A 15,886-nucleotide genomic window follows, 5' to 3' on the forward strand; every position below is an offset into this window, starting at 1 on the left:
GGTAGACCAGGTGATCTACTGCTGCAGGAGGTAGACCAGGTGATCTACTGCTGCAGGGGGTAGACCAGGTGATCTACTGCTGCAGGAGCCATATACGTATATCTTATCCTGACTAGGAGGCTTGTTGAACTAAAGTTGCTGCTGCTCCTACCAAACTACAATACTAAGTTATTATTTCCAGCAAATTATTACTAAATTAGCAATGAAATATCACCATTAATATGACACCACACGTGCACTAATACTAGGTATGCAACAATACTATTACTAAATTCACTGTGAAATATCACCATTAATATGACAACACACTAACGTGCATTAATACGAATGGTGCGCAGGTTGGGCACGAAAGTCTACGGGAGTTCTGTCGCTGTCACGTACGTCAGGCGCTCACTTGCTGCCCCGCGCTGCAGTTGTCGTACGTCCTCCACCACCAGACCCGCTACCGCACCTCCTCCCTCCACCCCCTCCTGCGTGGAGTGATGCTCAGGGTGAGTGCCCCTCCACCCCCTCATGCGTGGTTGATGCTGAGCGTGAGTGCCCCTCCACACCCTCCTCCGTGGAGTGATGCTCAGGGTGAGTGCCCCTCCACCCCCTCCTCCGTGTGATGCTTAGGGTGAGTGCCCCTCCACCCCTCCTCCGTAGAGTGATGCTGAGGGTGAGTGCCCCTCCACCCCCTCCTCCGTGGAGTGATGCTTAGGGTGAGTGCCCCTCCACCCCCTCCTCCGTGGAGTGATGCTTAGGGTGAGTGCCCCTCCACCCCCTCCTCCGTGGAGTGATGCTCAGGGTGAGTGCCCCTCCACCCCCTCCTGCGTGGAGTGATGCTCAGGGTGAGTGCCCCTCCACCACTTCATCCCCTCCATTCCCCTCCCTAAATATTATATCAGAAGGGTGCGTTCAAAGGGCGCCTGCGTGTAATGAATTTCCCTGCGGTAAGCTGAAGGAAACAGCTATCATATGTACCCCCAAGGTACAAATAGCGTTCATTTGTACCCCAAAGTACAAACAGCGATCATTTGTACTCCAAAGTACACTTAAAAATCATTTGTGCCCCTAAGTACAAATAGCAATCATTTGTGCCCCAAAGTACTAATAGCAATCTTTTGTACCCCAAAGTATAAATAGCCATCATTTCTACCACTAAGTACAAACAGCGATCATTTGTTCCCCAAAGTACAAATAACCATCATTTGTACCACAAGGTACAAATAGCAATCATATGTACCGCCAAGGTACAAATACGTAGCGTTCATTTTTACCCCATAGTAGAAATAGCATCATTTGTACCCCAAAGTACAAGTAGCCATCATTGGTGCCGCTAAGTACTTACAAACAGCGATCATTTGTACCCTAAAGTACAAATAGCCGTCATTTGTGCCCCAAAGTACAAATAACCATCATTTGGTCCCCCAAGCACAAATAACCTTTATTTGTACCCTAAAGTACAAACAGCAATCATTTGTACTTTGAAGGAGCCTCTCCTGGCGTGAGTTGGAATGCACGCTTGAGGATACCATTCTCTAACATGCGTCAAAAAGTCCTGTGAGGCCGTAATTCCAATATATTTTTTTGTGCCTATCACTGCCTTTACACATTACAGCTTTACATATATTTAACTTTGATATCCGTGATAAGCAGCCATTACTAATTGTGAGGTTACATGCATTATAGTAAAGCCATGGCCCATGAAATATGGCCACACAGATAATATATTCTGGTCATCAAAGAATTATATTAGAACTGATGTATTATAAAATTATTATTGTCATATAATTACAGTGGGATCGCGATCCCTATGTTATGATATCAAGCTGATCCCTATGTTAATATAATTATATAAATAATTATATTAGTATTGTAGCATTATAATATTACTATTAAAGCATTATTATATTGGTATTTTAGCATCATAATAACTAAAAAAACAGCGTTGGAACACATCCATGCGACAACATTTCTTCTCGCTTCGAGTCACCGACATGTGGAACAGCCTCCCTGATAGCATCGTTGAAGAAGCATCATAATATTACTATTCAGATGTGCGTGGTGCTGGAGGCAGGGGAGGTGCTGCAGTTGGTGGACCAGGTAGTGCGCCAGCAGGAGGTCAGCTGGTGCGTGGTGCTCTCCCTCATTGCGGTGCTTGTCAACGCTGCCAGCGACGCTGCCGTTCAGATCTCACGTACTCTTATATACTTAAGAATTTTTTATCATTTGATTAGATATTTTAATAGACTAAACTGTCTTAATACTTAATTAGACTGTCCTAAAACTTAATTAGACTGTTCTAATTCTTTATTAGACTGTTGTAGTACTTAATTAAATACTTGTATTACCTAATGAGACATTTTTAATACTTAATTAATAATTAGGTGTTTTTAATACTTAATTAGGTATCTTTAATACTTAATTGAACTGTGTAAATATGTCTTAATTAAAAATTTGCATTATTTAATTAGACATTTTTACAATTTTTATAAGTACTATCAGGGCGACGTGTATGGAGACATTACTATTTTAATACTTAATTAAAAAATTTTAATACTAAATCAAACATTTTTAATATTTAAAGCTTGGTTATTTTCGAACTTGAAGACCTGAAACTGCACTATCAAAAGTAATTAAGAGTTCGTAATTCCGAGTGAAGCAGTCACGGCTTTTCATGTTAAACTCGCCAACCACAGACAAAGAATTGGTTGCTACGTGTACTTCTATGTCTATTGATAGCACGGCCTCTGTTTTGTTCAAACCGCAAAGTTTGCAATGAGAGTCCATAACTGTGAATAAATTTTTTTTTGTGCAATAATCGTTCTCTGATTTTGCTTTTATATTGCATTTATTTCGTAAATTTGTTTCTCAAGGATAAGCCAGGCTTATTTGGGCATAGCTGCTTGTGGCGCAGTCGACTGAGTAACATGAGCGTCCAACCCTACTGCAGCTGGGGCTATTTATTTAAACTATTTCCTCATTTGAATAATTCTGATATAATTTATTAGTGCATGTAGATGTGGGGAGTGTTCTCCTGTGATAATCAGTACAGAGTGAGCAGTGTGCAGAGCTGTGCTCAGATTATCTGCACTGTTCAGAGCTGTGCTCAGAGTATCTGCACTGTTCAGAGCTGTGCTCAGAGTATCTGCACTGTTCAGAGCTGTGCTCAGAGTATCTGCAGTGTGCAGAGCTGTGTTCAGAGTACCTGCACTGTGCAGAGCCTTACCTTATGACCTTGACCTTATGACCTCATGATGAGTTCGGGACTTCCTAGTCCCCGGTCACGCTGATGCGCCGCCTTCGTCGTCCTCCGTCTCCGAGTCGTTGTCGGATGTAATGTTGGACGTGTTCCGTCTATTTGCCCTCATTTGGGCACGCTGATGCAAGATGCTGTTGCTTGTCACTTGCTGAGGGTAGTTTCCCATTACTGGACAATCCGGGATCTTTCTCAACCACTTGTCCAGTCGTCTCTTGAATGCTGCAAGGGTGAACTCCCCTCCACTCAGCGCTTTCGGCAAGACATTAAAGAGCCTCGGTCCTACCACGGACAGTGATCCCTCACGAAGAGTCTGTACTCTGGCCGCGGCTCGGTTATTGGATGGGGGAATCCTGCACAGTCTCCCCCTTCTTTCGTTGTAATATTTTAGTGGTCTCACTCTCAAAGTTGGAAGCCAGTCCGTTTATCATCTTCAAAGTGTACAGTATGATATACCTTTCCCTTCTTCTCTCCAGTGAGTACAGTCCCAGGTGTTTCAGCCTTCCCCAGTAGTTCAGGTCCAGCTCCCTCATGCCGCTGATCCCGTACGTGAAGGTCCGCTGTACTGCCTCCAGTTTCCGCACCGCACCCGCCTTGAGTGGCGACCAAAGCTGGCAGCAGTACTCAAGATTAGGGAGCACGAGGGCTCTGAAGAGTGTAATCTTTGGTGCTGCTTCTCTCGTTCGAAATGTCCGCCATAATCACCCCATCCGTTACCGGCTGCGCGCTACTATTTCCTCGATATGGGCATCGAACGTGGCTTCAGTACTCAACACTCCAAGATCTCGAACTAGTTGCTTCTCCTCAATTTCTGTGCCATCTGATGCAAAATAGCGATGTGGCATCCCGATCTTTGTGCGGACTCTGTATCTCATTACTTCGAACATGGTGCCGTTGAACTGCATATTGATCACTAGGGCCAAATCGTAGATTGACGATAGGTCATCCTGTAACCTCTCGCAGTCTAGGTCATCTGTGATCTTCATCAGTACTCTTGTATCGTCCGCAAATGATGATGTAGATGTGTGTGTGATTTCTGAGTCAATATCGGCAATGTGGATGAGGAAAAGGATCGGTCCAAGCACTGATCCCTGCGGGACTCCGCTTTTCACCTTCGCTTCTCTCGATTTCGAGTTTCCAATTGTGACAGCTTGTACTCTATCTGTAAGGAAGTTGTGGATCCACCTTAACAGGCTTCCTCCTACCCCCAACAGCCTCAGCTTTCTAAAGAGCACCCCATGGTCAACTTTGTCGAAAGCGTTAGCAAAGTCTAGGTATACCACGTCCACGCCAGCTCCCTCCTCCAGTTAGGCCACAGAGTTGTGCTAAGAGTACCTGCACTGTGCAGAGCTGTGCTCAGAGTACCTGCATTGTGCAGAGCTGAGCTCAGAGTACCTGCACTCTGCAGAGCTGTGCTCACTGATCAGACTATCCTCACTGTGCAGAGCTGTGCTCAGAGTACCTGCATTGTGCAGAGCTGAGCTCAGAGTACCTGCACTCTGCAGAGCTGTGCTCACTGCTCAGACTACCCTCACTGTGCAGAGCTTTGCTCAGAATACCCTCACTGTGCAGAGCTGTGCTCAGAGTACCCTCACTGTACAGAGCTGTGCTCAGAATACCTGCATTGTGCAGAGCTGTGCTCAGAGTACCCTCACTGTGCAGAACTGTGCTCAGAGTACCCTCACTGTGCAGAGCTGTGCTCAGAGTACCTGCAGAAGGGCTGTGCGGCAGAGGACCAGGATCTGTGTGTGGTGGGGCTGCTGCTGGCGAGGCAGGCGTGCCACGAGCCCACACAGGTCTTCCCCAGCTACCCCCACTGGGTGGCCTCAACCTTCGGGGCCTCGGCCCCCTCTCCCCCCGCTACCACCACCAGGACCTTCACTTTCCTGGTGGGTGCTTGTATGTTTTAAATGCACAGAATTTCGCAACAAACATTTAATCTTCACACTGAACTGATCGGCTATGGACCCTTTCACCCCGAAAAGGTTCCAAATACCTAAATAAAGACGACATAGCATCTTCCTAATAAAGACGATATGGCATCCTCTAAATAAAGACAACATGATATCCTCCAAGTAAAAACGACATGGCATCCTCTAACTAAAGACGACATGATATCCTCTAAGTAAAAACGACATGGCATCCTCTAAATAATGACGACATGGCCTCCTCTATATAAAGACGTCATGACATCCTTTTAATAAAGACGCCAGGGCATCATCTAAATAAAGACGACATGGCATCTCCCAAATAAAGACGACATGGCATCCTCTAAATAAAGACGAAATGGTATCTTCTAAACAAAGACGACATGGCACCCTTTAAATAAAGACGACATGGCATCCTCTAAACAAAGACAAAAGGCACCCTTTGAATGAAGACGACATGCCACCCTTTAAATACAGACGACATGATACCCTCTAACGTCTAAACAAAGACGACATGATACCCTCTAAAGTCTAAACAAATACAACATTGCATTCTCTAAATAAAGACGACATGGCACCCTTTAAATAAAGAACATGGCATCCTCTGAATAAAGACGACATGGCATCCTCTAAATAAAGACGACATGGCATCCTTTGAATAAAGACGACATGGCATCCTTTAAATAAAGACATGTCATCCTTTAAATAGAGACGACATAGAACGCTTTAAATAAAGACGACATGACACTCTTTAAATATAGACGACATGGCACCCTCTACTTAACGGCGACATGGCACCCTCTAATTAACGACGACATATCATCCTTTAAATAAAAACGACGTGGCATCCTCTAAATAAAGACGACATGGCATCCTCTTAATAAAGACGACATGGNCATGGCATCCTCTAAATAAAGACATCATGGCACCCTTTATATAAAGACGACATGGCATCCTCTAAATAAAGACTACCTGGCACCCTTTAAATAAAGACGAAATGGCATCCTCTGAATAAAGACGACCTGGCACCTTCTAAATACAGTCGACGTGGCACCCTCTGAATAAAGACGACATGGCATCCTCTGAATAAAGACGACATTGCACCCTCTAAATAAAGACGACATGACTGATGACACCATCTAAATAAAGACGACATAGCATCCTCTAAATAAAAACGACATAGCATCCTCTTAATAAAGACATGGCATTCTCTAAATAAAGATGACATGATATCCTCTTAGTAAAAACGACATGGCACCCTTTAAATAAAGACTACATGGCAACCTTTAAATAAAGACGACATGGCTTCCTTAAATAAAGACGACATGGCACCCTCTAGTCTAAGTTAAGACGACATGGCATCCTCTAAAAAAAGTCTAAATAAAGACGACATGGCACCCTATATCCTAAGTTAGGACGACATGGCATCCTCTAAAAAAGTCTAAATAAAGATGACATGGCATCCTCTAAACAAAGAAGCATTGACCCGCCCCCTGCCCACAGATGCAGGTGCTGAGTCAGCTCGTGCCCCATGACTTACCTTTGTACCTGCGCACCCACGTCACCCAGCAGCTGCACGTCCCCCCCAGCTGCCAGCACCTGCTCAGGGACTATCAGCTGCTGGCACGCGTCAGGCTCAGGGAACTGGGTGACAGCAGCGCTGGGTCAGCGTGTCAGGTGTGTCAGCGTGTCAGGTGTGTCAGCGTGTCAGGTGTGTCAGCGTGTCAGCATGTCAGGTGTGTCAGCATGTCAGGTGTGTCAGCGTGTCAGGTGTGTCAGCATGTCAGGTGTGTCAGCATGTCAGGTGTGTCAGCAGTTCAGCTCTACTTCTCCTGCAGTCACCTAGGAGCCTCCACACCAGGAGCTCACTTGTTGTCTACCGCATCAGGGAGATGCTCAGGAGGCTCAATGCTGACAGACGAGTGATGCTACAGTGGGTGAAAGCCCATGCTGGGATTCATGGAAACGAGTTGGCAGATCGGGCTGCCAAGTTGGGACATGAGCTCAACCATAGCTCATTCCACCCGGTAGAGTTTGCAGACAGCAAATATTGGCTCAGTAGACAATTACTTGCACGTTGGCAGGAAAATTGGCACCAAACTGTTGCAGTTTCTGGAAAGGGACAACACCTGTCTCTTATACACATCTAGATGTGTATAAGAGACAGCGTGTCAGGTGTGTCAGCATGTCAGGTGTGTCAGCCTCTTGAAATGAAGTTAATGTTAATGACGTTTAATTGCAAATGAAGTTAATATTCACACATGAGTGTCGGTGAGATAACGAGATAATCCTTTTTTTTTTTTTGTAACGTCTACACGGCTCTTTTATCCATTAAAGCAGAGAGCCCATTATCTCTAACATAATATTATTATCAATAAAGTAGATAATCCACTACTAATGAACCCACTGAATAACAGCACAAGCTAATATTTACATGCCACCCGTAAATGGAGCACAGCCGTAATCACAAAAACATCTTCTGCCTTACAGGCAAATGCGTGATGAAGATGGAAATAGTTAGTTATTATTGTATTACTTAATTATCTTAATTACTTTCTAGTTGTCGATCACGCTGATGTGCCGCCTTTGTCGTTATTATTAATTTATTCTAGTTATTAGATTTAAATATATTTATTTGATAGTTGCTGATGCTTTCACACACCTACAGACGGAGGAGGAGGTGGCGGCGGCCGTGGAGAGCTACCGGACGTCACACCGCCTGCCCAGGACGCTGCTCGAGATGTCGTCCTTCAGGAGGTCTCACTACCGCACCGTCTTCCTGCCTGCACTCCTGCTGCGCCGGTAACTCTTGGCTCCGGATATAGAATGGCATCCTTTACACTGATTTATTCGTCTCAATCAATCGTCGGTTTGGAAAGATCGGGTTCCAAAGGGTTCCCTTGTGAATCAAGTCACGACAAGTACAAGAATAGGCAGCTGGCCATGGGCCTATTTCTTCAGTGCCGACACTTCTATTCTATTCTATTCTATTGTTTCTTTATACACCTCTCGGCTCGTCTAATCGAGGATCAGGTCTTCAAATCTAGATTGGAGTCCTTCCATGTAGAATAGTTTTTTTAGTGTAGAATCGTTTCAAATCTGCATATATTCTGGTCTCCTTTCTAGGTAAGACTCCTGAAAATTTATATGCTAATTTCCCATACTAGACTCAGGTCGCCTCTGTAGTATCAGGTCCTCACATCTAGACGCGAGGCAGTAAATCTAAATGTTTAGCATAAAAACTTGTGTCTAAGATCTCAAGACCTTATGTTGAGTTTGAATTCTTCAAATCAAATCTAGATTCTTGTCGTTGAGTTTAGACTTGAGTCGCCATTTGTTGGGCAGGGACGGCCGGCCGCTGGTCGAGGCTCTACAAGCTGCAGGGCTGCTGCCGCCCTCCCTGCTGGCCCAACTTACCGCCGCCGGTGAGCGGGAACAGGGAAGCTGTGATGGTGCAGTGGTGACTCAGTCTCTCGGGTTCGAGTCCCACTGAGGACAAGTTTTTCCGGGAAGCTCAGCTCAAGGTCAACTCAGCCATTCATCCAACTCTGGTTGATAAATGAGTACCTGGAGTGTCCAGGGTGTTGTGTAATGCAATCAAATGGTTCTGGCGGGTCAGCGAGCCAGTGATGGTCGTGGAACTACTAGTGTCATTAAGTGCCCGGAAAAACTGACCTATCACCCACTCCCTTACCTAGTCGCCACTACCAGGATGGGCAATTACAACAACAGGGGAAGCGTGGGTTGTTGAGTTAGTGAATGTTGTGTGTGCGTAGTTTATTGAGTGCGCCAAGATTCTCTCCAGCCACTGCAGTTTGCCTCCAATTTATTTGTACTTTTCTGGCCTCTTCCTGCAGTCCCCTCGCCTGCAGCGCCTCCGTCTGCACCTGCAGACGAATTGCAGCGCCTGCATCGTCTGCTGCAGAGGCTCGTGTCTGCCACACCTGGTGGGCTGCAAGGTGGGCTAGTAATTTGTGCAGCATTGGCGTAGTCTTCATTCCCGCCGCCATATTTGTCGCGGTAATTTGCGTGCTATGCGATTCGAATTCAAAATTCAGTTCAAATCTGCATGTACAGTAATTTTAGAAATTTATATGTATTATGTATAGTAATATTTTAAACTTGAATAAGGTGAACGATGTATTATAAAGAGAAAAATTCTTTCTTCCTGTGTCAATTAAAGTTGACTGCTATAGAAATTCACATAAAGGCCCGTTGATGAACGCCAATTTCATTCTGATTTCAATTCAATAAAATTAATTTATAGATATCGGGTCGAGTGATGTCCCTGTGGAGATCCGGAGCGCCCTTTGTGATGCGGGGGGTGCTGTGGAAGCTCTTCTTCGTCCCGATGCCGCCCTCTGTGAACAGGGCGGCGCCCTTTGCGCTGACGACCCGCTGCAGACCTGCCCGCTCTCCTTACAGGCGAGTCGCGATGCTCGTAGATGTGTTACGTCACTGACCGGTGTGTCGGCTTACAAGGGCATCACGCATGTTATAGGGATGTCACCACACTCAGAAGTGTGTCACAACGCTGAAAGATTTGTTGTGATAATAATAGATGTGTTAAGTGTTACGTCGTTCAAAGTCTTCAATACTCGCCACCGGTTTGTTACAAGGTTATGTGTTACCGAACTAAAGAGTTACTCTTCTCCATTCCTTAACCCATCACCCACGTTACACCGACCACCCTCCCCTGAAGGTGAGGTGGATGCTAGTAGGATACTATCAGATTACTTGGGAACTAATAGGGTAGTTGGATACTAGTTGGTATTTAGTAGGGCAAGTGGGTACCTAGTACTTCTCAAGTCTTGTCTCATGCCTTATACAAACAGCGTACGACATCGATAAGTAGAAAAATATTCTTGCTCTAGATTGTTAAAAGTAGATAATTTGTTCATATTTTTAATGTTGTTAAAATGTCATTGATGGCGGGCTTGATTTTGCATTAAAATGTACCATATTTCAATTTTATTATTTTATATTAGTTATATTTTATTAGCGGATTTTATGTGCAATTGCAGGTGCTTGACGACATCTTGGACTGTGTTGGACACCTCGTGCTGGAGGAGCCCGTGGGCGACGTCCATGGCGTCCACGGGCGCCGGGAAGACGCCCGTCCAGCGCTGGGGCGGCGCCCCCCGTGGCTGCCCCAGCTGGTGGCGCTGCTTGGGACGACGCCCGCGCTCCAGCAAGCGCTCCTGACGAAGGCGCTGATGTCTGTCGCTGGTAACGAGGGCTGATGGTGCATTAGGATAATAATTATTGTAGGATAATGTTTCTTGTAGGATATTTGTTGTGAGGGAGTCATGTTGTGAGAGAGTCATGTTGTGAGGGAGTCATAGGGAGTCATGTTGTGAGGGAGTCATGTTGTGAGGGAGATCGTGTTGTTTCGTGGTCTCAACAATTTTTTTGTTATATATTCCTTAAAAAATAGTTGGGATTTGTTATTCACGATATTTGCTCTCTATCCGTCATAAATTTATTAGTTAATATAAAGAAATTGGTTGCATTAAAAATGCAACCAAACCGAAGGTTTATTGATGGCCCGAGCTCTACACTCTTCATTTAGTTTTTATAATCTTGAAAAGATGAATGCCTAGTCATAGACTATGTTGATATTTATCCTAGAACTTGTACTCTGGTATATTATATGTATATATTTGAAATATTTTTCTCAATCCTGACGGTGTTCAGAGCCCGACTCGTCTGTCGGGGCAAGTGACGAGTCTACGAAGTTGTCAGTGCGGCAGCTGCTGCTGCTGGGGGCTGTGCTGTACGAAGTGCTGCTGCTCGACGGCTTGTTTTTGAGCGCACGCAGGAGCGGCGCACTCCTTCCCCTACCGCAGCTGTGGCTGCACTGCCTCGCGCCGCGCAGCCCCGCCTCCTGCTGGGCTGCCGCCTGGTGAGAACCAATCATTCAGAACCATTGTCAATGAGAAGGTATCATCATAGGTTTTGCATACATGGTACGGCTTCTGTGTTTTAGTTCATACCGTGGGTGATGTCAGGAGAACTCTGTAGTCTCTGTGTGTAGTCTCTCTCTGTCTCTGTGTTACTAAATCTCCAGGAGCTACATTGACAAAAATTCTACGGAGATCACCTTTGAGTGACAGGCTCCATAGGAAATCAATTGTCGGAGACGGTTCTATATCTTCAATGATTTAATGATGGTAAATTATCTCTATAATAAGCAGTTAGAGCACTCCGCGAAATGATATGCAATGTCGAAATTTCTCATGTTTTACATCTTGTCTGTTCTTGACTAGTCGTAAGTTTCGAAAAGCCCACTAATGAAATTTTTGACTTGAAGTGTTAATTATTTATACCTGAAAATATTTCCTCCATATATCAATGCCTTAAAAAAGTCACACAGGAAGTTTTACTGAAGGTTTTACTGTGCCGATGTTACCTCGCTCCTCGTCTCTTGTATTATTTCAATCTGGAGGCTCGACTAAAACCTTCAATTGCTTCACAGGCTCTTGAACGGATGGTTGTCATGGCGACAAGTTTGCTCCTCCTCCGAGACAACAACATGCGATTTTAGCGGGGCTGGGAAAGCCGCCCCCAGGTTTATTAAAGTTAATTCCAAATCAAGTGACGTCAGTAGAACAACTATTGACGTGACCACCAGTGGCGATGACGATGTGTGCGCCCTCTACCGGTGCGTGGTGTGGCGGTTAGCTGAGCTGCCGCTGCCAGACGCGCTCAGTGATGACCTGCGCCTTCTTCAAAGTTCAAAGTTCGCTGCTGCTTCTGTGAGGGGCCAAGATTGTCCTGCAATTTTTGTTCTTTTTCCGATGGGTTATCGTGTTCGTAGTTCTCGATATCAGATATTTCCGAGAAGAGTTTAGATACATTGGAGTGGGATCTTTGATTTATGAGTTTCAAAAAACGATATTAATTGTTTTTATCTGCTTTTCCGTCAGTCTTGTAACAAATATATTATATGCAGTTTCACAATCTGACCTTGGTTATCTCTATTGAATAAACAATATCATAATTTCCCGTCCACAATTGGTTATAATTATTTTAGTTCTTACGTCTTAACTTGTCACAAGTTTTTGCCAAGTTTGTCACTTAATTTGATGTATAACGACTCGTTTTTTAGCCGAGTTTGCGTGAGTGGCTGCAGTTCGAGCTGCGAGGCGCCGGTGATACCACAGCTGTGGTGAGCAGCCAGTCGCTGCTGCAGCTCAGTGCACGGCGGTTCCCCGCCGCCGACGGACGTGCGATGTTGAGTGCTGCTCTTGACGTACTGGTCGAAAATCCTGACCTGCAACAGGTTCGTTCTGTTCTCGAAATTTGTTGCTAGCGAAATAACCATCGTCGAAATTAGTCTCTTAGCGAGGGCGTTGGTGCGTGCTGCAGGTAGTATCTTTGTTGCAGGAGGCGCGGTGGTGCTTGCTGCAGGTGGTGCAGCGATACGCAGCGCGCCTGTCGTCACCGCTGCAGGAGTCGCTGCTGGAACGGTTACGCCGTGCCGCCCTCACTCCCGACGCCGTCTTCAGGTATTGTGTAGGGGTTAGAGTAGGGGGCCTAATGGGGGGTGTTGGACGAGGGAGGTGTGAATAGTGAGGAAAGTTTATGGGTTTTAAGAAGAATTTAATGGTTACACGGTGAGTATAAAGCCTTGTAATAAGAGCTTAATGAGCGTAAAGAGAGTCTAAGGATGGTTAAGGCGAGCTTAAGGGTTGTAATAAGAGCCTAATGATTGTAAAGAGAGTGAAAGGATGGTTAAGGCGAGCTTAAGGATTGTAAGGAAAGTTTAAGAGCTGTAAAGAGACTTTAGACTGTGTTGAGAGTTCGGATATGTTGATTATTTTGCGTGCTGATGCCACAGTAATGTTGATAAGGTTGATGGTGGAGCTTCCCCCTGCGGTGGTGGTGGGGGGGCTGACGGGGGAAGAGGCGATGCGTCTGCTGCTGCCGCTGCTATTGTCGCTGAAGGTCTGGTGTGGGGGGCGGTAAATTGTGTTGTTGCACGTGAGCAGGCGTCTCGTTTTAAAATATTCCAAGAGATTTATATCGTAAATAAGATTAAATAATAACTGTTAGTAAAGAGCTAAACGGCATTGCATATGAGAAGGGATCCATCATGCTTCCGAATAACTAAACCAATCTAAATATTGCAAGAGTTTTATATCGTGAACAACATTAAATAATAACTAATAGTAGAGGGATAAACGGCATTGCATATGAAATGGATCCATCATGCTTCCGAATGCTGAGCGTCTGGTTTGCTCTCTGCTCATCGTTGTTTGGCAAATTATTTTTGTTTTTCTTATAAACCCCAATAACCATCATGACGGTCACTGATGTTCTCACCCTCACCTCTACAGAAGACCTCCCCCAGCATCCACCTGACGGCGGAGGAGACGAGCTGCCTGGTGGGCGCTCTGCTGCTGGTGCGCCCTCAGACGCCCGTCCTTGACGACTGCGCACTACAGCACCTCTGGGATTCCGTTGCGGTAAGACCTGCTCAGCTCTATTCTAGTAAAGCTTAATAATTGAACATAAATAAATAATTTTGCATTAATAATCAATATTTATTCATCACTAGAAGACCAAACTTAAAGTTTGTGGTGGCAGGAATATGAAAGGGTAGTTGGCAACTAGTGGATCAAAACTGATTAAATGCCAGTGTATGAAACCTACATTTTATAATTATCATTTTCGTTGAAAATATTTCAATTTCTTTATGTTAATAACGCGTAACTTGTCACGTGAGGAATCATGCGAGACCATTTGACGTTGTCAATTAATATCTTCAGTTAACCAAGCCTAACGAAAATTCTCAATTAGTTCTCTTGCTCTCAGTTCCACTGGACGTCTGTCAGGTGGGTATTCGAGGAACGCCTGGGGGCATCCGGAACACTCATGCCCGACGTGGTATTGCCGACACTAAAGGAGCTTTGGAGAGGCCTGGGCCCTCTGGAGAACCCAACTGATTTACAACGTGCTGCTCAGCGCGTCTCCGACCTCCTCTCACAGGATCTGACGGCGCAGTACCTGCTGGGTGTGACTTTGGTCTCCCTCCAGCAGCTGCATTCGCCAAACCCGACATCAGAACTTGATAATTTCAGTGTCAAGTGTAGAAGAATGTACCTAGAAGCTTTTGTTGCTTATATCGGAGAGCAAATCTTGAACCATCGAATGAGCTATTTTTCAGAACGAGAAGAAGAAGACATGCAATTGTTGCGGGTCTTGAATCGTTGTATGAACGTATTCCAGGAGCAGGTGAATGCAGATGTTGGATACTTCACCGAGTCCATCGCGTCTTTGCCTGTCGCAGAATTTTCAGGAACATGCACCTTGCTCGGTTTTGTGCGAGTGAGTCTCAATAGCCTGGAAGCCCCGCCAACAAGTGGAGACTTGAGTGACCGCGTCAGGAATCACGTCCTACAAATACTAATATCAAGTCATTCATTTTTATCGCGACGTTTTGACGAGAGCGATGAATTGCCGACGCCGGGTACTGAGGCTCCAGAACTGAATTTGAACTCAGTGGACTACGTGGCGCTGCTGAGTGCACGAATTGTTAAGCAGCTCCGTGTAACGCCAAGATCGTGTTTAATGTTGCTGCCTCCAGCCGTCACTGGCAGTGCTGAGTCTGTAATAAGATGTGTGATCCAGAAACTTATTGCAAAACCAATGTAAAGATCACGATAAATCTAAAGGTCACGACAGGTGGACTAGGCTCTGTGGATGTTGAGGATTGGCCACAAACGCCTCAGCTACCTAATAAAGCGCCGTCATGTGCTATGCTGACGAACTGCCTGGTTCCCCTGATGAGACTGCACGTCATAGAGGACTGCCTCAGCTACAGTTAAATCCAATAAAACTGCTAGTCTAAAACAACTGTTCTCAACCCAGACAAAGATGCTTACCAGGATGCTCAACGAACCTACCCGGAAGTAATTTAAAAACCGTAGCCTTAGAAATTACTAAACCGAAAACTTAATCAAAATCTAGCACGATTCCTTGATACCGTGCTAGTGGTATCGACTAGCATTATCTACAAATGATACCTGTATTTGTACTGTATAAAAAATCTTTATAACCATAGGGGATGGATTACCCCACTCTGATTTACGAATACCGCTAGTAACGCTTGGCTAAACTGTTACTAGATCTGTCCATTCTGAGTTTTTGCTTTATAATGAAGAACTTGTTACAATAATTATATTTTTATAACTATGAGAGGCTGCTTTTTAAATTGCCTAAGATATTGTTATATTCGCGAATATTTTGTTTTGTTTGATTTTGATGCCTATTTGTCGTCAGTTGCTGCTAACATCAACTTCGCAGACCACTTTAAATGGGAAAATGTGAAAATTATACGATAACTTTATAAAATAAATTCTTTCATTTATTCGGAATCGATCCCCGTTGGTTCGCCATTTCCTGTATAAAAGGATAGAGATTAGTGTAATTCTATACGTGCGTGAAGATTTAGGGTAATTTCACACATACGTTTAAATATGTAGGGTAATTTGAATCCACCTGTTGGGTGCGGTGGAGTCATAACACGGAGACGGGAGTCTGACTCTGACTGTGGCCGAGTTAACATAGCTCCTGGTAAAACGTAAATACGATCTCTGTGGTTTAAATATGCCAAAGCCTAATCAGAACGGCTTTCAAGCTCCAGGACCTCCTGGAAGCTTAGAAAGTAATGCAGAAAATCTAACTGAATCTCAAATGGAACACTTTGTAA

General features: G+C 44.9%; 1 protein-coding gene across 1 annotated transcript; it reads left to right on the top strand.

The window, feature by feature from the left end:
* Positions 1–44: 44 nt before the first annotated feature.
* LOC108676189 lies at positions 45–15,699 on the top strand. The gene is made up of 17 exons (XM_047879566.1): positions 45–68; positions 339–491; positions 2,038–2,179; positions 4,934–5,130; positions 6,673–6,846; positions 7,838–7,971; positions 8,515–8,594; positions 9,027–9,128; positions 9,437–9,594; positions 10,194–10,398; positions 10,867–11,074; positions 11,648–11,927; positions 12,281–12,454; positions 12,559–12,680; positions 13,026–13,119; positions 13,512–13,640; positions 13,990–15,699. Exons 2-17 carry the CDS (start codon positions 483–485, stop codon positions 14,827–14,829), a joined length of 3,048 nt encoding a protein of 1,015 aa, XP_047735522.1. The 5' UTR covers positions 45–68; positions 339–482; the 3' UTR covers positions 14,830–15,699.
* The last annotated feature ends 187 nt before the right edge of the window (positions 15,700–15,886 follow it).

This window comes from Hyalella azteca, unplaced genomic scaffold (assembly GCF_000764305.2).
Source record: "Hyalella azteca isolate HAZT.00-mixed unplaced genomic scaffold, Hazt_2.0.2 contig43, whole genome shotgun sequence".
In the NCBI taxonomy this organism is placed as follows: Eukaryota; Metazoa; Arthropoda; class Malacostraca; order Amphipoda; family Hyalellidae; genus Hyalella; species Hyalella azteca.